This window comes from Carcharhinus amblyrhynchos, chromosome 32 (assembly GCF_965287045.1).
Source record: "Carcharhinus amblyrhynchos chromosome 32, sCarAmb.v2.hapA, whole genome shotgun sequence".
Taxonomy (NCBI): Eukaryota; Metazoa; Chordata; class Chondrichthyes; order Carcharhiniformes; family Carcharhinidae; genus Carcharhinus; species Carcharhinus amblyrhynchos.
This window is the reverse complement of record NC_137355.1, coordinates 11,849,101-11,875,277: the sequence shown is the minus strand read 5'-3', so window position 1 is coordinate 11,875,277 and position 26,177 is coordinate 11,849,101. Positions and strand designations below refer to the sequence as shown.

Here is a 26,177-nt window from a genome sequence, read left to right as displayed (position 1 = left end):
ATTCTGAAAGCTTGTGGAGTTTACTATCAAATAAACCTGTTGGACTTTAACCTGTTGTGAGACTTATTACTACGTTTGAGCTTCCCATAGGTGTGCAACTGGGCCTGCACCTGCGCTCTGTAGGAAGCACAGGCCCAACTTTTGTATTTTAATGAGGCAGGAAGGAGTCTTCTTAGCCTCCTGTTTAATTTTCTTGCGATTTTTACACCTCAGCACAAGAGTGCCTGTTAAAACCTGCTACCGTGGCCTGGTCCTATAATCTTGCCATATGGAGAGCCTGCAGCTGAAGGCAAGCAAAACATTTATGGTTTATTTCCACTTCTAATTCCCCTGGATGCTCTGTGGGCCTTGGGGTCTGCTCGACCACAGCAGCCAAGAGTACACTTGCAGCTCTGAGAGTGGTGCTGAAGTTTCCAGATACCTTCTCAGCTTCATGGTTCGCCCAGTGTCATGCAGATGCCCCAAAATAATAAAATCCTGGACCTTAGATCTATGATATTTTTAAACCTGTAAATCCAAGTATTGATATCTATAGATGAAATGGTTGAATTTTTAATAAAAATGAACAGAGCTGTAGTTACATTCTTTCGGAATTGTCATTGTAGAGTTGATTTAAAGGCTGCTTATTTCACACCTGCGTTGCAGTTACCGTGCAAATATTAGAGGAGCAAAAAAAAGACAAAGGAAGTTAATTCCTTAAAAGCTGCTGCACACCAGTCAGGCACCCATTGAGGAAATTGGCCCTGCGTAGTGCAAAGTGTGTAATAAAGTGCAAAGTGAAGTGGAAGCAAGACACCCCATTTCTGGAAGTCCATGCTTTGGTGTCTCATTGGATTCCGGCCATGTTAACATTATAATTATAGCTTTGGCAAGACCTGAAAATTATTTACATGAACTCGATGGCTGCCAGGTAAATGCACTCTTTACTTTAGTCTGCCTAAACATAGCTGGTTTAGTGTACACCCGGAGTGAAAGCTGAACCATTTCACCTGTAGGAATAAAGAATTAGATTGAATGCATTAATATTAAAAAAAAGAGATTTCAAGAATCTGCTCTTGGAGGAGGGAGTCGTTGGGTTAAAGGTGAAACAGCTGCTGAAAGTATTGATCTGAAATTTCTGATCAATAGAATTTAATTTTTAAAAATTATTAAACTGCTTTCTGCCAGATGAGGCCAGTCTTTCTTTGACATTAACTCACAGCTCAGTTGACTAGGTAAGCTTGTCTTATTTTAGAACTTGGTTCTTTTGGCACTGTACTGCCTATGCCAGTCAGGCCACACAATTGCATGAGCCCCTGAACATGCTTCCTGAACTTCTTAACCAACTTACTTCTGTGATGTGCTCAAGTTGTATGGCCTTCTCTGCCTTAAATGTAGGCAAATGATAAACAGTTGTTTTTCAGGAAGGTTAACTATTCAAGTACACACATTTAAAATCATAAAATAATATAGGACAGAACCAGGCAATTTGGCCGCCATGCCCCTACGAACTACCAATTAGGCCCATGGTCTTACAAATATCTTTGAAAGTAATTGGGCTTGCAATGCAAAAGCGTTTGTTTCACAATTGAAAAGCACCAAGAGTGAGCAAATTGTTATAAGTAGAATCATAGAATCCTACAGTGCAGAAGGAGGCCATTTGGCCTATCGAGTTTGCATCAGCCACTATCACTCCCAAGCCGTATCCCCACAACCTACCCTAGCTAGCCTCTTAACACTAAGGAGCAATTTAGCAATCCACCTAACTCCATTCCACCTAACCTGCACATCTTTGGACTGTGGGAGGAAATTGGAGCACCCAGAGGAAACCCACGCAGCAGCTATTCAAATTTGAATAAATGTTGAAAATTTTTATCAAATTCAAGACTCCCTCTGTTCTTGGGAGCTTAAGACTAATGTGGCAAACTCCACACAGACAGTGACCCGAGGCCGGAATTGAACTCGGGTACCTGGCGCTGTGAGGCAGCAGCACTAACCACTGTGCCATGGTTCTGCCCCAATATAACCACAATATATTCTAGCCAATTAAAGGCAAGGTATTGTAAATTAAATAAAAGTACCTTTGGTATAGAGGGAGCCCATACTGGCTGCATATCAGTGTGTACGTCCAAATTCATTTATCTCTTCAAATGATATCTGGTTTGTAAGAACTAATCAAACTGGTGAATATCTGATTCCAGCCTGGTAAATGCACCCTTGGCTTTAGTCTGCCTAAACATAGATGGTCTAGCGCACACCCAGATTCAAACCTGAACCATTTCACTTGTAGGAATAAAGAATTAGGTTGAACGCATTAATATTTTTAAAAAAGAGATTTTAAGAATCTGCTCTTGGAGGAGGGAATAGTTGGGTTAAAGGTGAAAGAGCTGCTGAAAGTATTGATCTGAAATCTCTGATCAATGAAATTTACTTTTTAAAAATTATTAAACTACTTTCTGCCAGAAGAGGCCAGACTTTCTTTGACATTAACTCAGAGATAACTCAGAGATCAGTTGACTAGGTAAGCTCCCAAGTACAGAGGGAGTCTTGAATTTGATAAAAGTTTTCAACATTTATTCAAATTTGAATAGCTGCTGGGTAATCTTAGTTGCAGTTTGTTTATACTCCGAAATATGAACTCATGCTCAAATATACCAACCTTCACATGACCGAAAATCGTGCTGTTAGTCTGATGACAACTATTTTCACCATCTCTTTTGTAGCCTACTTGGTATGACTAGTTCCCACTATTGACCTAATTGTAGTCTGAGCAGAGCCTCAGACAGCTTTGACAAAGGGTCGTCTGGACTTGAAACATCAGCTCTTTCCTCTCCGTACAGATGCTGCCAGACCTGCTGAGATTTTCCAAAGTTTTTTTCTCTTTTGGTCTCAGATATCGGGCATTTGTTATTCTTACTTGTTTTGCTCAAGGTCCCTTTTAGTTTTTAGTCATCCTTCATATAAGCACCAATTCTCCCTCTCCCTGTAAGAATTTTGAATGTTTGCCTCTCTAAATATGTTTTTTGAATAAGACATTAAACCTAAGGCCTTGTCTGCTCTTTCAATTGGATGTAACAGATCCTTGATATTATTGTGGAGAAGAATGGGGGAAAGAAGAAAAATGGTGCCCTGACTGACATTTGATCACAGTAAAAAGTCTGACAACACCAGGTTTTAGTCCAACCTATTTATTTGTTAATATACTCACAAGCTTTCGGGGTTAGCCCCTTTGTCAGGTGAATGGAGAGTTCTGGCCTCAGACAGAGCATATAAAGCACAGACAGTTTAGAGATTACTGATTAGAATGCGAATCCTTACACCTAACCTGCTGTTCAAGACCTGAAGTGGCTGATAATGTGAGTGGAAGGAGCACTGATCACAGGTTAAAGAGATGTGTATTGTCTCCAGACAGTACAGTAAGTGAGGTTTTGCAAACCCAGGCAAGTCACAGGGGTTACAGATCCTCAAGCCAAAAATGGATTATCTGGTTCTTATCGCATTTCTTCTGTGGGAGTTTGCTATGAGCAAATTGACTGCCTCATTGTCTATGTAACAACAGTGACTATACTTTAACAGTACTCCATTGGCTGTATATTACTTTGATATGTCCTGAGTTTGTGAAACCTGCTATATTAATGCAAGTCATACATTTCATTTTATGTCAGAATTGTTGCTATTACAATCTCATTGGACCAATTGTATCAGCAGTATTATGCAGCAAATGCATACATTTTAATTGACATGGAATTTGATCTTTTCCAATACAGTTCAAACTTTGTAAGAACTTAAACTTTGTTAGCTTCCCACATTGCCAGATGCTGGAACCTTTTTTATATATATAGACTAGTGTCACTTGTTCCAAGGGGAGTTTGCAATATCGGTTAGAGATAGTTGTGTTTCACTAATCCTAACTTTTTTTTCCAGATTGAGAAGTCTTATGAACAGCCCAGCTTTCTTTTCTCATGACCTATCTGTAAACGAAAGATCTTTTTATTTCCTTCTGTTTCTATTAATAACCCCACAGCAAAGTTGAGATAGGAAAGACTCAGAGGGTTAGTTTATTTACACATACTCAAAATGTGGGAAGTGGATAATTACTATGTTGCCACCTGTGCACTCATATAGTAAGAGAGGGATTAAAAAAAAGTTTTACAGAGCAAAAACCACAGAGGTAAGAGTGAACCAAAGTCCAGTGATGTATTCCTTACTTTAGAGATTGACGGACCAAACTGGTGCTGGATAAATTACTTTTCCAGTAGAATTGGCTTCCACAATGGGATAGGCATGCAGAGATGAATTAGTCTTCTAGGTGATGATATAGGAGTTCCAGTGTAGCTGGGCATTCTAACCTGGACAGAGCCTCCTTTCTGTGCTGCTGCAAGTAGATGATAAAAATGGCAGACTGAGTAATGTTAGTACCACAAGGCAATAGTACTGATTCTACCAGCTAGGGGATCATGTCACATGACTCCCATCTTTCTGTTTTGATTTTAACAAAAAGTGCATATCCCGTTGTTTGAGATGTTAATGTTTGAATTATTATGTCTTAAAGAGAGGTTGTGGGGTCATTTGTCCTAGCAGACAAATGGACTCCAGTTGACCAGGCCTGGCTTAGAAATGTAGATTGATTTTTTATAGTTTCATTTGAATTTGTCTCTGCAGTCCAGAAGAGATCATTAGGATCTCTTCAGAGATAATAAGCTGTCAGACTCTGTGAACCTGCCACATTAGTCTTATTGTTTAAGTGCCACAGATAGACATAGCTTCAGCTATTTTAAGGAGAATCTTTGTCTAGTTTTTAACATTTTAGAAATTAACCACAAGGATATCTATGTATTATAAAAATTTAGAGTGGGTCCTAATCCCCCAGACCACAGGAACTGTAAAACAAATATCATATTTGTGAGCTCTTATGCATCTGCTACTCCTCTGTTGTAAGTAGACATTTGCTCTATTACCATCTCAAATGCATGGTGTTCTGTTGGTTTGTCTGATTGGCTGGCCAGTGGATCCTGATTTCCTCCATTGGATTCCAATTTATGAATTTTAATGTGATAGTTTAATTAATCATGTGTATTCGGTTAGCTCTGTAAAATATACCTTTGAGAGTGCTTGAAGTTATTCTTTCATAGGATTCTTAGGTCCACAGCTTTTCACCTTCTCATTAAGGCTTCACAAGGCAGTGCCAATTTAGAATGCCTGGGCAGTTCTGGATCCTTAGTTAAGACTAGTTACCAAACCGTGATAGATATGGGCATGCTGTTCCAGTGATCACTCTTAACACCAGCTTGCGATCCTCCAGTTGACGGCTGCACAATCTTTTGCTGTGTTCTGTTGGCTGTAGTTTATGTTCTTCCTGCTCATCATCTTTGAACTGTGCGCTGAAATGTCCCAAACACTTTTTCTTTATACTTTTTAGATCCAGTCAGTGTACATGATTCATGATGTTTCTGAGCTCTTATTGGTTCAGGCAGCACATGGTTAGTCTCTGATTGGTTTCTTAAGGGTGATGGTCATTTCCTGTTACCTCCTGACTGGTGTCCATTACTTGTCGGGTGTCTCCCTCATTATAGTTTTTTTCCGTTATTGCTGTATGTTTTCTGGTTTTCTTCTGAGTTAACGGGGCATCTCAAGGTATTTTTGGTATTTGCTTATTTGAGATAAGAGCATGTGATGCCAGTGTAGTAATGATTAACATCTGGGCCCATCATGCCAAATGTTTATTTGGTGTACTGGAAACCTATAGAATTTCCATTAAGACTGGTGCTTATCAGTATATTGCTAGCTTATAGTGACTGTTAGTGCTTGGAACAAAGCTCATTCAAAAGATATAACGTGACGCACAATTTTGACCTGATTTAGAGATTACAAGTCACTTCACACTGAAAATCACGAGTGCATATGAATAACCAGTGTGTTAAAGCTGAGATAATAAGATAAAGTGCCATACATGTTCATAAGTAATGATAGTCAAAAAAAAACATAGCTACAAAAACTGATTGCAGAACTCAGCTCTTAAAGGCACAGAACAAAAGAGTACCTACATTTGTAATATGTTTTGAAAGAAAATAATTATGGTTCTTTAACCTTTGTACAAGTCTAGGGTCATCTGGTGTATTTTCACCTGACAGATTGGAATGCCTCACAGTCAAGCCTCTTGTAGTGTTGTAGTATCCTGTGTGACAATGTTTGCACAAAATATAAGATGAGGCTAATTGATTAAAATACCTTGATCACTTAATCATAGAATCTTAGAATCACAGAATCCTTACAGTGCAGAAATAAGCCGTTCAGCCCACCGAGTCTGCACTGACAACAATCCTACCCAGGCCTTATTCCCATAACCCCACATATTTACCTTGCTAATTCCTCTAAGCTATGCATCCTGGGGCACTAAGGGACAATTTAAAATGGCAATGCACTTAACCTGCACATCTTTGGACTGTGGGGGGGAAACTGGAGCACCCAGGGAAAACCCATGCAGATAGGGAGAATGTGCAAACTCTGCATAAGCAGTGACCCAAGCCAGGAATTGAACCTGGGTCCCTGATGCTGTGAGACAGCAGCGCTAATTACTGTGCTACTGTACTATCTTGGCTAAACTACAAGCTAATTCTTGGAATTATCTTGCTGTTGATCCATAAGGTTGTTTATATCCACAAGCTCTTAATATGTAGATTTCTCCTGGTTTCACAGCCTTCCTCAGGAACCTCAAAGATCACATTCTGAACAGACATTGCTTACTTATCTCTGCTTCTGCAGGATTTGTGCCATGCTCCTGTTTATGTCTAGTCATTCATTCTAAGCATTCCTTTTCAAACTTGACCAGAGAAAGGTCAGCAGCTCCCCTAACCTCTGCATTCCCCCTGCTTTTACATATACCAGCAGAGCTTGCACATTTAACAGGATTCATACATTGACTAAATTTAACAATATGCATTGCTTCCTGGACCTTTCACACATCATGTGTAAAACAAGAAACAAAGCTCACATAAATGTGTATAGATCAGTGGAATTTGCTTTTGGCTTGCTCTAGATCCTGCAATAATCTGACACCCTTGTTTTGGTCTTTAGTAAAGTCCTTCTTTCCATATACATTATTCATTGCACCTTTAAAAATTATTTCTATATATTTGTACACCTCACATGTCCTTGAACTTAGCACATATCTTTTCTCATATCTACTAATCTGGATTGACAACAGATCCTTTCTAAATAAATCATGGAGTTATCAAATGGTCATGAGTTTGCATTAATAATCTGATTCGAGGTGTTAAAATATGTGCTTGTGCCTGTGTAATGGTTGGACACAGTGACTGCAGATCAACAACACTGGCAAGTTCTGAGGTATTTATGCGGCAGTTAAGCATGAAGTCTAAGGGTGGATGGAGCCAGTGTAGCTATTAAATCAGGTGGGAAAAAAGTAGACTCCCACCCTCTGTGGAATACTTGGCAGAACTGTGCGTACCTTGCAAACACACTCCCAGCCTCCAGGTTATTACTATATTCGATGCAAATTTGCAACTACATTCTTTTGAGCATTCTTCATTTAGAAGTTATATTCACTTCAGTGATTCACTAATTGACCAAGACCCTTTTAAAATAGTTGGTCTTGAATGTCAACGTCAGTTGTTAAGTCACTAAAACATAATCAGGAAACCAGGCTTTATTTTACTCCACCCTGCTCCCTGCTGTCCAGTTTAGACACACTAAAACTAAACTTCTGAATGCTAGTTCACTGGGAAGATTATGTTCCGTGTAATTTCTTCCCAGCCCGCAGGGTAATCTGGCAAAACTCAAGGTTGTCCAACTAACATTGCATCTCATGTTCAGCTTTTCATGAAGTGCGATGCAAGGGCCACTGACCTTGTTAATGGAGTGTTTGATTAGTTTTTTCCCTTGCTATCTTATGTTTGTTTGTTCTACCCGTTGTTTATCTAGCCTCTTTTTACAGAGAAAGAGTAAATAGGCCTACTGTTGGCTGTTCTGGGCAGAGTTTGACGAACCTTTAGACTATGTGAGTCGTCACAAATAATTCTATTCTTAATTTTGTAGTTATCGATGCTTTGGACCTTTCCCCAACCATTTTTGTGTATGCTTTCTTTAGGGAGGAAAGATGCTTTCTTGAAGCAGATCAAATCTACTATGATTTGAAATTTGCCATTTTAAGATTAGTGTGCTGAGTTTAACAATTTTTAAAATGCTTTGACGGGCGTGGATGTTGTTAGCGAGGCCAGCATGTTTTGCCTATCCCTAATTGTCCTTGGGAAGTGATGGTGAGTGTCTTCTTGAACCGCTGCAGTCCATGTGGTATAGATATATGCACAGTGTTGGTAGGGAGGGAATTTCAGGATTTTGACCCAGTGAAAGTGAGGAACAATGATATATTTCCAAGTCAGGGTGGAGAGTGGCTTGGAGGGAAACTTCCAGGTGATGTTGTTCCCATTTGTCTGCTGCATAGATAGTAGTGATGTGTATTTGGAAGGTGTTGTGTAAGGAGTCTTGGTGAGTTCTTGCATTGCATCTTGCAAATGGTTCATACTGCTGCTATGGTGCGTCAGTGATGTAGGGAGTAAACTTCATTGCGTTGTTTAATGTAAACCTACTTGTGACACTAAATAAACTTTAAAAACGTCTTTAACCATTATTGACAATGGAACACACATGAAGGGATTCTCAGGATATTTTTGTTAGAAATATGTATGCCCAACCATGGTGATTAGGTGATTTTCACAGTAACTTCATTGCAGCATTAATGTAAGCCTACTTGTGACAATAATAAATAAACTTTAATTTTAAATTTTCATCATCACACCATTGTATAAATCTATTAGTCAGAATTTATTTGTGCAAAAAAGTGGTGTTGTAACAAGACATGGTATTAGCAAAGACCATGACAAAAATTAGAATAAAAGTAAAGTAACAGGTGGCAGGGTGGGGTGACTAGGGGATTTTCACAGTAACTTCATTGTGGTGTTAATGTAACCCTACTTGTGACTAATAAATAAATTTTAATTTTAAGATGAAGTGAGAAATGAAATAAGAGAAGTAGAGTGTGAGAAAAGACCAGCAGCCAATATAGAAAGGATTCCAAAAGCCTTCTATAGCACATAATTAGAGAATGGGTTGGCAATAAAGGGAGGAATGGGATTGATTGATTCAGATCCAAGAGAAGGGATGTATGTATGGAGGCAGGGGCTGGCTGTTCTTAAAGTTGATAAACCACCTGGGTCAGATACAATTCATCTAAGGTTATTGGGGAGGAATATAAAGATTAAAATTGTGGCAGCGTAGTCAAAATCTTCCAATCCCCCGGTCAGCTTAACCTTAATAGTGGGAAAATTTTCAAAAACAGTAATTCAGGTCAAAATTAATAGTCATTTGGACAAATGCAAGTTAATTAAGGAAAGCCAGCAATGATTTATTAAAGGCAATTGTGTTTAACTAACTTGCTTGAGTTTTTTGATGAGATAACAAAGAGTGTTGAGGATAATGCTGTTGACATGGTTCTCATAGGCCTCCAAAAGGCATTTGGATAAAGTGTCACATAACGGGCTCTTCCGCAAAGTTGAAGCCAAAGGAATAAGAAAAATAGTGGCAATATGGATATGAAGTTGGCCGAACGACAAGAAACAGAATAGTGATGAAAGATTGTTTTCGGCCTGTGGAACGTTGACACTGGGGCTTCACAGGAGTTGGTATTAGGACCACTGCTTTTGGGTTGTGAGTAAACAAATGGTTTGCTCATATTGACTTTGGTTCTTTTACTAATTACCTTAAACGTGTGTCCTCTAGAACCGGAAACTGAAGATAAACTACCAAAACGTTTGAAGATCTTAAAGGCCTACAAAATCTCTCCTTAACTTTCTTCGATCTAAGGCAAACTTGATTTGGTCTCTGTTCTCCTCCTTTTCTCCTCTATTTGGAGATTAGGTAGTGGAAAGTTGCTTCCATTTTAACTCTCAATATATTTCAAAGCTCTGGGTAAGTTTCTCTAACATATCACGCTCGTGGTTCTGATAAGAAAATTCAGCTTATGCATACAATGGAATACTTTTCAGTATTGCAAACGTATGGATCACCTCACCCCTTTCCAACATTTCTCCTCTGAGAAGTAACTCAATTCTTTGAGTCTCTCTTCATACCATTAAGTTCCAGAATTATTTTTTTCTAAATCAAATCAGTAGATTTTTGGCAAAGGTTTCTGCAAAATTCCAATATTTAAAATATACCAGTCCCTTTTCTCCTATTTTTTAGTCATTCTTTAGCTAATCTGTAAGCTTCAGCCCCACAAGGAGGTGCAAGTGTTATTCTATCAGATAATTAAATACTGGACTGCATGGATGCACTCCAAAGCAGCCGTTCTTATCTAAATTTCTATCTTTGAATCATTGGCTTTCTAAATAAACTTACAAATTGGCAGTTTGGAATCGAAATTAAGTAAAAAGTACCTGTCTTTCTCATATCCTTATATTGACGCTGAAAACATTTGTTTACATTCTGTGTATCTACAATGTAAAACAGAAAAATGAGTAGAAACTAGAAAGAAACTATCATCATCTTAGAAACTAATTCCCAGATCTCACTACTTATGGTTCATTTGTTTGCTGTTTGTGGGGTTTTTTTATTGATAAATTTGGTCTGCATTTGCTTAAAAAAACACTAACGACACTATTTCAAAAAGTGATTCATTGACTGTGAAATACTGTGGGTTATCCCAAGGAGGCAAGAAGGTGCTGTATAATTTCAATATTTTACTTGTAGAATGTTGGGTGTGTACCTGCCTGTAATGCAGAATGATGTGGAGATGCCAGCATTGGATTGGGATAATGTAAGTAAGAAGTCTCACAACACCAGGTTAAAGTCCAACAGGTTTATTTGGTAGTAAACGCTTTCAGGGTTTGCCCCTTTATCAGGTGAGTGGGAGTTCTGATCACGAACAGAGGATATAAAGACACACACAGTTTACAGAGTACTGATTAGAATGCGAGTCTTTACAGCTAATCAAGTCTTAAATGTGCAGACAATGTGAGTGGAGATAGCATTAAGCATAGGTTAAAGAGATGTGTATTGTCTCCAGACAGGGCAGTAAGTGAATTGTTGCAAGCCCAGGCAAGTCATGGGGGTTACAAATAGTGTGACATGAACCCAAGAACACCATCCACCAGGTACACGGCACATTCTCTTGCAACTCAGCCAATGTTTTCTACCTGATACGCTACAGGAAAGGATGTTCCAAGGCATGGTACATTGGGAAGACCATGCAGATGCTACGACAACAGATGAATGAACACCACTCGACAATCACCAGGCAACACTGTTCTCTTCCTGTTGGCGAACGCTTCAGTAGTCACAGGCATTCGGCCTCTGATCTTCGGGAAAACGTTCTTCAAGGCACACGACAGCGCAGAGTCGCTGAGCAGCGACTGATAACCAAGTTCTGCACACATGAGGACGGCCTCAACCGGGATCTTGGATTCATGTCACACTATTTGTAACCCCATGACTTGCCTGGGCTTGCAACCTCTCGCTTACTGACCTGTCTGGAGACAATACACATCTCTTTAACCAATGCTTAATGCTATCTCCACTCACATTGTCTGCACCTTTAAGACTTGATTAGCTGTAAAGATTCGCATTCTAATCAGTGCTCTGTAAACTGTGTGTGCCTTTATATGCTCTGTTTGTGATCAGAACCCCCATTCAGCTGATGAAGGGGCAATCCCCGAAAGCTAGTGGCTTTTACTAACAAATAAACCTATTGAACTTGTGTTGTGAGACTTCTTACTATAATGCAGAATAGCGGACATAATCTTATGATGATAACAAATCATGCACAATGTTAAAACGCCTTGCATTATAATTCTGGGTCAAAATAAATTCTTGGTAGTAATGTTCATAAAATGGTCTTGCACAAATTATAAAATCAAAATAAGCTTGTTTGGAGATGCTGTTTATGGTGTGAAAATATTTGGTGTGTGTGTAGTGCTATTTTCCTGCCGGTCCATATTTTCTTGTGCCTAATTACAGAATGGCCAATTGAGAACATCAATGTAAGCAGCCTTCCACTTTGTAATGTTAACGTGTGAGCTCTTCTTTGTAAGGCTATTGTAGTGTGATGAAGCTTGATGTGAAAGTGGAATTTTGATTATCTTTCAAAATAATAGAATTTCACTCTTTGAGACCCTCGTCAGATCTGGTAGTGAGATAATGGTATCAAGCCACATTACAGTGGAAAGTTGTGCAATATAAAGGACGTTTCTTATTAATTGGAATGGCATGATGGCACAGTGGTTAGCACTGCTGCCTCACAGGCCAGGGACCTGGGTTCGATTCCAGGCTTGGGTCACTGTCTGTGTGGAGTTTGCACATTCTTCCTGTATCTATGAGGGTTTCTTCCGCGTGCTCTGGTTTCCTCCCGCAGTCCAAAGATGTGCAGGTTAGGTGAATTCGCCATGCTAAATTCTCCCTCTGTGTATCCGAACAGGCGTCGGAGTGTGACAACTAGGGGATTTTCACAGTAACTTCATTGCTGTGTTAATGTAAGCCTTCTTGTAGCTAATAAATAAATAAACTTTGAATCGTCCCTGTGTTGCTACTTTGATTGCACTGCAGCAAGGTTTCTTTGATAGCACCTTCCAATCTTGTGACATCTACCAACTATATGGACAAGGGCAGCAAACGCGTGGGGACACTGTCAGGAAGTTTTGCTCCATACTGACTTGGAACTATATTGCTTCACTGTGTCTGGGTCAAAATGCTGGAACTTTCTCCCTCACAGCAGTTTGTATGTACCTACACCACATGGACTAAGTGTTTCAAGAAGGTGGCTCACCATTATCTCAAGTGGGTAATAAATGCTGACCTTGCCAACAATGCTCACATCCCAGAAATTAATAAAAGGAAGTGATTTTGAAATTGAGAAATATTTGACATTAAATTTAAGATAATGTAATTATTTGTTCAGGAAATTCCAAATGTGTCTATTTTAACAGTGCAAGTAGATGGGTCTTGAATGGAGTAAAATTGAGCTTCACAACACAAAAATGGACGTAGTCTGAGTGCCCATCAAGAAACTGCACAGTGATTTAATGAGAATATCTGGGTGAGGGATGGGGGCAAGCTTTGGGCCAGTATTAGTAATTGTAACCTGCAGTGGCTGCATTCATCCTTCACTGTAATATCTCAACTCAAAAACAATGGAACTCTTTACATTGTGCAAGAGCAATTTGAAAATAGAACTGCACCTGGGCTTTATATAATTCTACTATTTCACTGCACTCACTTGCACAGTCAGAAAATTTGATGTTGATTCATTGTAAAAAGACGATCTGAACATGCTTTTCAGCAATGGAATAGCATGTTGGTGTGATTTCAATTGCACAAACTGCTGTGGGCAAGAGGTAACAGTGCCAGAAGTAATACCTTAATTCTCATTACCAAGGAAATCCACTGAAATTAGGTCTACAAAGAAGTTTAGCTTCTTGTAGTTCCCAATTCCCAATTTCCTCCTTCAGATAAAAATCCAGCTCTAAGAGTCTGAGAATTCAATGTTCAGATTGGTATCACACCTCTTGTCAAGCTAATGACTGAGCTTTTTTATTTAGCACTTGGTACAGAAAAGCTTCTCTGAATTTTCTCATTTATCAAAGCATATTAACTCCAGCTGGTGTACAGGCCAGTTTTCTTTGTTTACCTTTTATTAAACTGGAATTATTAATATTTGCCAGTTTGATAATGTGGGAGGAAAAGAGCTAGTAAGCTATTGTGTCTTTCGTTCCTTTCGATAGACCTGATGAAATTTTGGAGTTTTTTGAAATTATTGCAAGTTATTGCAAGCGCGGCAACAGACGTAGTGCTCCAGCTGGCAGCACACTAGAAAGCCCTGATCTCTGATTACACAGACAGTTACACTTTTGGGTTCAGTTATAAGATGTTAGCGTATACGAATCAAAGGTGTACGTTTGTTATGGATTATCTATGTGCAATCATGACTATTAACTAGGTTTACATCATGCATGGGGTATGAGTATAATTAACCAATTATAACATGTGCACATCTTCTTCATTATAATATCCAATCAACGTAAAGGCCTGTACATGCTATCTAGTCTAATTAACTACTGGCTACAATTTGTCCTTGACATAATTTATGTCTGACTTGTGTGCATCAATTAGCCTCCCATGTCTGATTTTCCTGGTGTTTAATGAATTTTCCAAGGTAATGTTCAACAGACAAAAATACTTTGTGTGAGCTGTAAGTATTGTTGCCTCCTTGCTGTTATCTCCAGATCTTATGTATCTGAACAATTCCACAATGCTTTACAGTCTTTGAGAGCTGCCACCCATGAATGTTTCTGCCTGAGAACTAACGGCCTGCTGTTTGTGTCCTTGAGTGCTTGCTCACCGCTAGCAATTTGGGTGATTTCCAACCAAACTGAATTTTGTAACCCTTTCAGTAGCCCTTTCAGATGGAATGTGACCAAGTGCAGCTTTGAATATGCTCATTCAGAACAAGATGAAACCTGGATTCTTCCAGTGCCAGGCAAATGTAACTTACTGTTTAACCAATTAATATGATTATGCAACAAAGCCATGTAGCTATAAACATTTGCATTAATGTATTACAGCATTTTGAAAAATTCTTCACATAATTGATCATCATGGAGCACTGTGACTATTTTATAGATGGATGATGGCCATTCTGCATACAGCTAGCGATGCAATCTTTTAATTTGTCTTCATTGATGGTTATGTCATGGCAAGAAAAGTTGACTTCAAAGTCCATTTGATCCACCAAAGCAAACGGGGCCTCATTTTATTGAAGAATATGCTATACCAGAATGTCATCCTAGATTATGGACTCAAATCCTGAGTGAGAATGAGCCTGCAATCAGGGAATGTCAACTTTCCAAGTGCTAACTCTTTCAAAGTATTAATGAAAGATAACTTTGTGAGTGACCCAGTTGATAATTGGACATTTGCCAGTTGCTGCTTCTTAGTTCAGTGTTTTCAGATTATTTGTGAGAAGTCAATACAAGATCTAAGTAGACAATTATTTTTGGCGGAAATGTTGGGAGCTAGCAAGTTGTAGATGTGTTTTGCCAATTTAAGCATGCGTCTGTACAATATCTTAAGTCTTTGCATCAATGGGATATGACCCAAGTTCCAAGAAAATAGAATTCAAAATAATAAGCTACTGTATGCAATGGCATTAAAACGAATGCTGCAGAATGTAAGGAACAGTGTAAATGAGGCCCATGAATGCAAGCTGGAAATACTTCTTCATGCCTTAAAAACTGATATCTGTTGATGGGAATTGGGATTATCTCCCAGTGCTTCTCAGTGTATCCAGCAGTGGCAGCTTGATCATTGAATGGATACATTAATCGGCATTCTTGTTGAAGTGGGAGTTAGTTTTTATAAGCTAATGTTGTCTTAAAAAGTGGATGAATGGAATTCAAGTCTGAAACTCCCTTTCGTTCTCAAAGTGAGACTCCCAAATGGCTAACCCAGATAATAAGTATATAAAACTTCTGAAGACACTCCCAGCAGAATTAGGTTTAAAAAGTGAGAGGCAGAATAATGTATCCTTCTCACGTAGCGGAATATTAATTGTTTCATATGAAGCCTGCGTGTGTCAGTAAGTTCATGTGATGTATCTTTGGCTAACATCATCCATTGTAACATGACTTTGCGTGAACATAGTTCTTAAATTAATAACAGGACTTATGCTGCTGATTCATATTAATATTGCTGTACACTTGGGATGTTCCCGTGTAATTCCCATGAGACTCTGAGAGCTGGATTCTGGGTGGAGAAATAAGCAGGTAAAACTGGGAGGCTTTGGACAATCCTTGGGAACTGTGTTCCCAGCTTGCAATGTACTGTACGTTACAGTACTGTAGTGGTCTGGTCATTTTCAAGACCCTGGTCAAGGACTTACTGCCTTGTAGACACTGGAGTGTTTGCACAATTTTGTAAAGCACATTGAAAAAAAAATTCCTTCCCATTGACATCTTAGCTACCTTGATTGTGAGATTATTTGTTAATTTGTTCAGAAAGAGCCAGTGATCATGAAGTGTGTTGTGAGAAAAGACAACAAAAACAAGTGAGTTAGATATTGTAAAGTGCTTCGTAACAGGCGATCATACAATGGACATCACTGGAAATCTGGACTTAACAGCAACAATAGTGAGAACAATTGTTTAGAAAATGGATGAAAGAGTTTTTCAGCTAATAACTCTTTTGGCTGCTGTTAGATTAAACAGAAATAGTAAGAGTGGAATTATGAAGAGCTTGGAAAGAACTGCTAACCATTTAGATTGAAACTCAGTAACATGTGCCTCTTAGTTTAAAACTTATTAATGAAAAGGCTAGGAGTTTTCATGGTGATCTTAAGAAAGACCATAAGTGGCACAATGATTAGCACTGCTGCCTCACAGTACTGGGGGCCTGGGTTTGACTCCCAGCTTGGGTCACTGTCTATGTGGGGTTTGAACATTCTCCCTGTGTCTGCATGGGTTTCCTCCGGATGCTCCAATCTCCTCCCAAAGTCTAAAGGTGTGCTGGTTAGCTGGATTGGCGTGCTAAATTGCCTCCTTGGTGTTAGGAGGGCTGGCAGGGTAAATACATAGGGTTATGGGGACAGGGCCTGGGTGGAATTGTGGTTAGTGCAGACTTGATGGGTCGAATGGCCTCCTTCTGCACTGTAGGATTCTATAAATGTTCAAACATAGAATCACTTAATGCTAGTCGTGGGTTGTTAGTAAGGCATAAAACTGCTAAATTGTGTTGTGAGTGGAAAGTTAGGTGATTCTGTAGTAAGTGAACAGATGGTCATTTCTGAAGCTGCAGATGTCAGTTCAGGATGGTGTATTGCCAGGGTCAAGTATGTCACTGTGTGGCTGAAAATGGATCAGGATTGGGGGAGTGATGGACAGCCAGTAGTCATAGTCCCTTTTGGTGCCAATGATATAGGTAGAAAAGGAGATGTGGTCCTGCATTCAGAATTTAGAGAGTTCGGTAGAAAATTAACAAGCAAGTTCTCAAAAGTGGTAACCTCTGGATTATTCCCAATGCCATGTGCAAGTGAGTACAGAAATGGAAAGTTAAAACAGATGACGGTGGTGCAGGAGGGTGGGGCTTTATATTCTTAGGACATTGGAACTGGCTCTGGAGAGATGGACCTGTTCAGGCCAGATGGGTTATGCCTGAACAGAGCTGGGACTGAGTTTCTTGCAGGGAGCTTTGCTCGTGCTGTGCAGAAGTTTTAAACTAACTCAGCAAGGGTGTGGGAATTAGGAGATAATATCAGAGAGGAATACCAAGGTACACACAATATTGTGAATGGTAGGTAGCACTAGAATAGGGAATAGTAGGTTACTAGGTGAAGTCAGTGTGAAGGAGGAGATAAGAGAGTCTAAATCCAAGTTACTGTACGTATATGTGAATAACTGAGTGAATAAATAAGATTTGAGAGTTACAGGCATAGAATGCCATGTGGAAATATGATGTGGCTATAACAGAGACCTGGCTCAAAGAAATGCAGCGCTAGGTGCTAAATATTCCTAGATATAAGATGTTCAAGGAAAACTGGGAAAAGGCTGACAGTATTGATTAAGAAGACCATTACAGTGCTGGAGAAACAGAATGCCCAAGATGGGTACAAGTCTAAAGTAGGTGCATAAATCTTTGAAAATAGCAAAACAGGATGAGATCGTGGTAATAAAGCAAATAACATCCTGGGCATAGACTACAAGAGCAAAGCGATTATGTTGAACTTGTATAAATCAAGAAGCATTGGTGATATTTTCGCAGTCAGTGGTTAGGGTCTAAGACACTGTGTCTGAGAGTGTGGTGGAGGTGGAACCACTTCAGTGATCATTGTTGATGAAGAGGAACCTGAAGAGAGAGCACAATTCAAGCATGAATGGAAACATTAACAATACAGTCAATGAATACATGGAACTCTATAGAGGAAAAAGAAGGAAATGTGCAGTTGTCACTGGAAAATGCTTAAAAATTCCCACTACAATAAATTCTTAGGGTGTTGCAAAGAGTCCGAAGTGACCTCCAGAAATCTTCAAAGTAACATTCTGTCATGCCCTCCAGAAAGTCCTTCCAACTGGAGTTCTATGAGGATGTGTCTAGGGCGGTGGATAGAGGAGAGCCGGTGGATGTGGTCTTTCTGGATTTTCAGAAGGCGTTTGACAAGGTACCTCACAAGAGGTTATTGCAGAAGGTAAGGGGGCATGGAGTTGGGGGTAGGGTGTTAGCGTGGATAGAGGACTGGTTGTCAAATAGGAGGCAGAGAGTGGGGGTCAATGGGTGCTATTCGGATTGGCGGATGGTGACTAGTGAGTGCCCCAGGGGTCGGTGCTGGGGTCTCAGCTATTTACCATTTATATACATGATCTGGAGGAGGGAACCGAGTGTAGGGTGTCGAAATTTGCTGATGACAGCAAAATTGGTGGAAAGGCAAATTGTGTGGAGGGTGGGGAGAGTCTACAGAAGGATCTAGATAGGCTGGGCGAATGGGCCAGGAAATGGCAAATGGAATTTAATGTTGGCAAGTGCGAGGTGGTCCACTTTGGTAGGAATAATGGTAGGAAGGATTATTACTTACGTGGAGAAAAACTGCATCAGGCGACGGTGCAGAGGGACCTCGGGGTCCTTGTGCATGAGTCGCAAAAACCCAGCTTGCAGGTGCAGCAGGTGGTCAGGAAGGTGAATGGGATGCTGGCCTTCATCGCGAGGGGGATTGAATATAAAAGTAGGGAGGTCTTGCTGCGGCTGTATAGGGCATTGGTGAGGCCGCAGCTGGAGTACTGTGTGCAGTTTTGGGCGCCGTACTTACGCAAGGATATTTTGGCCTTGGAGGGAGTGCAGAGGAGGTTTACTAGGCTGATGCCGGAGTTGAGGGGGTTGAGCTATGAGGAGAGGCTGAATAAACTAGGCTTGTACTCGTTAGAGTTTCGAAGAATGAGGGGAGATCTCATTGAGATGTATAAGATGATGAATGGGATGGATAGGATAGAGGTGGAGAGACTCTTCCCGCTCAGAAAGGATAGTAGGACTAGGGGGCACAGCCTCAAGATAAAGGGGGGGCGGTTTAGAACGGAGTTGAGGAGGAACTTCTTCACTCAAAGGGTGGTGAATCTCTGGAATTCTCTGCCCGTTGAAGTGGTGGAGGCTACCTCACTAAATATTTTTAAGACGCGGGTTGATGGGTTTTTGATAAGCGAGGGGATTAAGGGTTATGGGGAGAGGGCGGGAATGTGGAGCTGAGCCAAGACAGATCAGCCATGATCTTATTGAAAGGCGGGGCAGGCTCGAAGGGCTAGTTGGCCTACTCCTGCTCCTATTTCTTATGTTCTTATACCTTGAAAAATCTTGGAGACAGTGGTTATTTTCGATGAAGAAAGCTCTGATAGTGAATGCTGTTTGAATGAACAACACAGCCCAGTGCTACAGAGAAAAAATATTTATAAAGCCCACTGCAAAGAGCCATAAAGATCAGTTGATGATATCTTTTGATGAAGACAAAATAATAGTTCATGAGTGAACAGAAGCATCGACAGTGCAGTGTTCCCTTAATACTGTGCTGATAGCATCAACCTAGATTTTTGTGCTCCAATCTCTGTCTTGAACCCAGAATACTCTGACTCAGAGGAAAGAGTGTTGCACTGAGCGGCTGAGACGTGAGTATGGAGATGTTTAAACAGTTTCAATTAATGAGGTGGGCTTTGAAGTTCAGGACAGATGCAGTAGGACAAGAGGTTTAGCATAGGAATGCACAGTATCAGCTGAAAGTTCTGTCGTTGCAGTTAAGTTGCGCTGGTTACCGGGATGATTGTGAGTTTCACTTGATATGGCTATATATGGAACTGTGGTTTCAATTAGGCAGATTTCAAACATTTGAAATGGTTCACATGCTGCATTGAAGGAAAAGTTTGATTCTGGTTACTAAATTATTAAAGGAAAGACCTGTAACAAAGCAGTAATATCTAGACATTAATCCATCCCATGTGTGAAATGTGCTATGTTCTCATTTTTGTTTACTGACCACAAGTATGTGAAAACTTTCCCATGGCACAGATCACAGCTCATACAATCAGTTCTGACTAGAAGATTGAACTGCATGGATTCACTGGGTATCAGTACTATCCAGGTATTTAAAATTCATAGAATCCTAAAGAGGCCATTCAGCCCATTGAGTCTGCACTGACCACAATCCCATCCAGGCCCTATTCCCATAACCCCAGGCATTTACCCCCGCCAGTCTCCCTGACACTCGGGGTAATTTAGCAAGGCCAATCCACCTAATCTGCACATCTTTGGACTGTGGGAGGAGACTGGAGCATCCAGAGGAAACTCACGCAGACATAGGGAGAACGTGCAAACTTCATACAGACAGTAACCCGAGGCTGGGAATTGAACCTGGGTCCCTGGCAGCTGTGAGACAGCAGTGCTAAACACTGTGCCACCGTGCCGCCCCAAATTGTTTCATCCTAAAGCCCTATTAAATCTCAAACTATGTGAGAAATATCTAAAAATGTTTATTTTCTACCCTTTTATGAAGTAATTATTGTTTATAAGTTTCTCAGCAGCTTGCTCTTTGTCTCTCAGTCCTTGTGTATTGTTCAGCCTGTAACTGAAACTTAGATTTAGCATATTCAGATTGGTCAATTAGTGTTGCGTTTTCCACTTTACAGCGAGGACTGGAGAATGTGACCAGAAGTCTGCATAATGTCTAGCATATTATGTATTGTAATTCAGCAGAAGTTTATAATCCTGAGCATGTCTTCCTGAACACAATCTATTCCTAGTTTTGATTTTGGAAACACATTTTCATTGTGAGCACACAAATTCCTGGACTAAATAGTCACTGTACTCCTTGGGAGTGATGAACAGGTTCCTTTGGGATCACTGTGGCTTCAAGATGACATGTGTCATGATGGAAGTTTGGAACATAACTTTTTCCTTTTGTCTTGTCTTGAGTTGTTATTGTGATTACAAGAAAGAATCAACTATTGCCAACTTTTTGTGCAGTTTAGAGGGAATATTTGCACTCTTTTATACCGACTGCAGTTAATGAGCCACTTTGATGTATTTCTATTAAATGCACACAGATTTCAATGTATTAATGTGTGTCAAATACCAAATCATTGATATCAGTCTTTCGAATAAGATTGACGGTAGGCTGGACAGTATTAATTTTTCATATTCACAGATCAATGCATTTGGAGTAAATATCCTTTGCACTTAAGCTGACTTCAGTTATCAGTTAAGGAGAAGTACAATTTTAATGTCCTTTGTTCTGCTTTGATGTGCCAGGACACCATACAAAACAGGAAAAATTCTCTCTGTGCTGAACTAGTCTTACCTGAACCCATGTAGAGGACAGTACACCTGAGCTAGCTATTCCTAAGTGATGTGATAAAAATGGGCAGTAACATTCGCACTACACAAGTGCCAGGCAATGATCATTCCCAACAAGAGAAAACCTAACCATCTCCCCATGACATTCAATGACTGAACCCTCCACCCTGGTTGTTGTTATTGACCAAAATTGAACTGGATCAGCCACCTTGGTAGCTGTGTGTACAATCTATAACGCTCACCTTCCAAATCCCTAACCTGTACCACTGGGAAGGACAAGAGCAGCATATGCATGGGAATGCCACTTATGAATTCCTCTCCAAGCCATTCACCATCCTGACTTGGAACTATATAGCTGTTCCTCCACTGTCACTGGGTTGTGAACCTGGAACCTACTTCTGAACAACAGAAGGTAAACTGCAACGGTTCAGGAAAGCAGCTCACCGCCACTCTGTCAAGGGAAGTTGGGAATGGGCAAGGTATACTGGCCTTGCCAGCAATGCTCATATCACACACAAAAATGTAAAAAAAAAGGCCTTTTGCTTTAAGTGCAATTACTCCTGCTGCTCTGGCTGATTTACTACAGACTAGAAATAAGATATAGGATCTTCCTATTTGTGATGGAGTATTGTACAATGAATTCATTAAGACATAGGGGCATCCTCTGCTCTAGTTCCAGAGATAAAATGCACAAAGAGAAAGTCAAGATAATACAGTAGATAAAAATCTATATGCTATATTGTTCATTATATTCTTCACTTGATAATTTTCTATCTGTTGCAGACCTGCATTGTTCGAGCTTGGGATATTAAGAAGCCGCTGCTGTTTTGCCCAGCCATGAACACAGTAATGTGGAAGCATCCCATCACAGCAACACAGGTCCAAATGCTAAAGAGCTTTGGTTATATTGAAGTTCCATGTATTGCAAAGGAGCTGGTTTGTGGAGACACAGGTAAGGCAACCACAATTTCTTCCTCTTGTGAAGCTATGTGCATTGTAAATATACTTGCTTCACGTTGCTGTGCTACAGATTGAGTTTCATTTATATATTGGAGTAAGTTTTACAAGTTTTTGAAATGTAATATTGTAGGAAATGTGACAGCAAATCTATGCAAAGAAGTGCTTGGCAACTAATGAACTATTTATGAAGTTCATTTACTGTTGGTATGTGGGCAAAGAAAACAGCCAGTCTGTAGAATCGCATTCAAAAAAATGGAATGAATGACCATTTGACCTATTTTCACTAATACTATTTGAAAAATAAATATTCGTTTGTGGGATGTGGGCACTGCTGACAAGTCCAATATTTGTGGTCCTTGAGAAGATGATGGGAACTGTTGCAGTCTGTGTTGTATAGATCTTCCCCCATTGCTAATAGCGAGGGAATTCCAGAATTTTGATCCACCAATGATGAAGGAATGTATTTCCAGGTAAGGATGATATGTGAACTGGTAGGGAATTTGCAGTTGGTGGCATCCCCATGATCTTGCTACCCTTGTTCTTTTGGCTGGTAGAGATTGTGGATTTGGAATGTGATGTCAAAGTCAAGAAAGGAATATGGGCCAGGTCCGTAGGAGAACTCCTTGCTCCTTTTTGAATAAAGATGTTGAATCTTTAACATATCTGTGTAATTTGTCTCCCTTAGAACTGCACTGAAGTGTCAATATAACAATCTGCCCCTTTTTGAACAATTCCTTCTCACTTGCCCTCCAAAGCTTTCACTGTCTGGCCTACTATGTATAAGAAAGCAATTTGTACTCAAATAATAGAGAAGGTTCCATATCTTTATTACAACTAGGTTTTCAACTTATCTTTGATAAGATTACTCTGGCCATTCAATAAAACAGCAGTTGGTTGCTTTTTCTGGCTTACAGTGAGAATCAAACAACAGTAACTGAACTAGCAAAGTATTGTCCAATGTAGGTTATAGTGTGTGTTTGATGGTGGCAGCTAGTGTGTGCAAAATGGTATCAAGGGCACTTGTGTTGAAGACTGCAACTTGGTTGCGGAGGTCTTTGAAGTGCTCTCTCCAGCAGGCATTGACTGCCCCTCTGTCTTTGGTGAGTGTTCCCTGTTTTTAGCTGTCAATCAGGTGGTTTCTGGGTACTTGGAACATAAATTGTTTTAATTGCACTAAAGAACCCATGCATGTCATGATTGTTAGTGAGTTGCTGAGTCTCCAGCGCTCTTTCCACCACCATCTATTCTATAGGTCATAGAGTCATAGCATAAAGTCATAGTAAAGAATCATAGAATCACTATAATGCAGAAGGAGACCATTTGGCCCATTGAGTCTGCTCTAACAACAATCCCACCCAGGCCCTATCACCATAATCCTAGGATCCTAGATACATCCTAGGATACTTTGGGAGGCAAGGGATGAGATTGCGGAGCCTTTAGCTTTGATCTTTGGGTCTTCACTGTCCACGGGATTGTGCCAGAGGACTGGAGAGTGGTGAATGTTGTTCCTGTCTTCAAGAAAGGAAACAGGAATGACCCTGGTAATTATAGGCCAGTTAGTCTTATATTGGTGGTCGTAAATTAATGGAAAGGGTCCTGAGAGATGGGATTAATGACCTTTTGGAAAGATGCACTTTCATCTGGGATAGTCAGCATGGTTTCGTACGGGATAAGTCCTACCTCACAAATTTGATTGAATTCTTTGAGGAGGTAACTAAGCATGTAGACAAAGGTAGAGCAGTTGATGTCGTATACATGGATTTTAGTAAGGCGTTTGATAAGGTTCCCCATGGTAGGCTCATGAAGAAGGTAAGATGGTGTGGGATAGAAGGAAATTTGGCCGATTGGATAAGTAACTGGCTGTCTCATAGAAGACAGAGGGTGGTGATGGATAGAAAATTTTCAGACTGGAGGCCAGTTACTAGCAGTGTACCACAGGGATCAGTGCTGGGTGCTCTGCTTTTTGTGATTTTTATCAATGACTTGGAAGAGGGGGCTGAAGGGTGGGTTAGTAAATTTGCTGATGACGCCAAGATTGGTGGAGTAATGGATGAGGTAGAGGGCTCTTGCAGGCTGCAAAGAGACATTGATAGGATGCAGAGCTGGGCTGAAAAGTGGCAGATGGAGTTTAACCCTGATAAATGCGAGGTGATTCATTTTGGTAGGACAAACTTGAATGCAGATTACAAGGTCAATGGCAGGGTCTGAGGAATGTGGAGGAACAGAGAGATCTTGGGGTTCATATCCACAGATGCCTGAAGGTTGCCACTCAAATGAATAGAGCCGTAAAGAGGGCTTATAGTGTGTTAGCATTTATTAATAGGGGGTTAGAGTTTAAGAGCTGTGGGGTTATGCTGCAACTATTACCAGACCTTGGTGAGACCACATTTGGAATATTATGTGCAGTTCTGGTCACCTCACTCTAAGAAGGATGTGGAAGCATTGGAGAGAGTACAGAGGAGATTTACCAAGATGCTGCTTGGTTTGGAGGGTAGGTCTTATGAGGAAAGATTGAGGGAGCTGGGGCTTTTCTCTTTAGAGCGGAGGAGGATGAGACGCGACTTAACAGAGGTTTATAAGATGATGAGGGGGATAGATAGAGTGGACGTGTAGAGACTATTTCCTCGGGTGGATGTAGCCGTTACTAAGGGGCATAACTGTAAGGTTCATGGAGCAAGATATAGGAGGGATGCCTGAGGTAGATTCTTCACTCAGGGAGTGGTTGGGGTGTGGAATGCACTGCCTGCTGTGATAGTGGAGTCGGACACTTCAGAAACTTTCAAGCGGTTATTGGATAGGCACATGGAGCACACCAGAATGATAGGGAGTGGGATAGCTTGATCTTGGGTTTGGACATAGCTCAGCACAACATTGAGGACCAAAGGGCCTGTACTGTTCTATGTTTCTATGATTCTATAACTCCCATGTATTTACCACACTAATCCCCCCCTGACACTAAGGGGCAGCTTAGCATGGCCAATCCACCTAACCTGCATGTCTCTGGAGTGTGGGAGCAAACAGGAGCACCCGGAGAAAACCCATGCAGACACTGGGAAAATGTGCAAACTCCACACACTGAGCCGAAGCTGGAATTGAACTCAGGTCCCTGGTGTTGAGGCAGCAGTGCTAACCACTGTGCCATCAGGTCACCCTAGGTTGTGAGTTCTTCATTGCACCTTGGCTTCCAGTTGCCTGTAAGCGCCCATCAAAGACAGAAAGGCAGTAGATGCCTATTGGAGAGAGCAGTTTGAAGACCTCCTCAACCAAGACGTGGCCTTCGACATAAGTGCCCATGATATCACCCTGAAACACGCTATTCATCTCAGCGCAACCCCAGCTCACTGTGATGTTGGAAAGGTCACGTGACAGCTGAAAAACAACAAAGCCTCTAGCACAGATGGAATTCCTGCTAAAATGTGGTGGAGAGGCACTCTTGACAAGAAGCCATAGTCTCATCAACCTTGTCAAACAGAGCATGTGCCAGGAGATCTCAGAGACGCCTTAAATTGTGACCATCTTCAAAAGTAGAGACACGTCTGAACTGCGGAAGTTACAGAAAGATTTCCCTACTCTGTCTGTCTCTCTCTCTCTCTCTCTTCCCCCCACCGTTCCTCCCTGAATCCCAATATGGCTTCTCCCTGTTACAGTGCAGTTACAATAATTTTCTTGTATTTAAAACTATCATTCCCCTCAAGAAGTCAAACAAAATAAGAGTGGTTTGAAGATGAACTTTACTATAGCCATCGGACCCTGAATGTCCATTTAGAGTCAAAAAAAATCAGAGATACAAAAGCAGTTATAGTCTCAGCTATGATTAGAAGTAATTAGCATGTACCAATAATAGAATGGGAGTT

General features: G+C 40.5%; 1 protein-coding gene across 1 annotated transcript in view; it reads left to right on the top strand.

Moving 5' to 3' along the window:
• ppcdc (phosphopantothenoylcysteine decarboxylase) overlaps nucleotides 1-26,177 on the top strand; it is a 79,082-nt gene that overhangs the window by 25,571 nt on the left and 27,334 nt on the right. Inside the window, exon 4 of the mRNA XM_080216182.1 lies at nucleotides 22,147-22,315. Within this exon, the coding sequence (XP_080072308.1) occupies nucleotides 22,147-22,315 (169 nt within the window). The remainder of the gene's footprint in view (nucleotides 1-22,146; nucleotides 22,316-26,177) is intronic.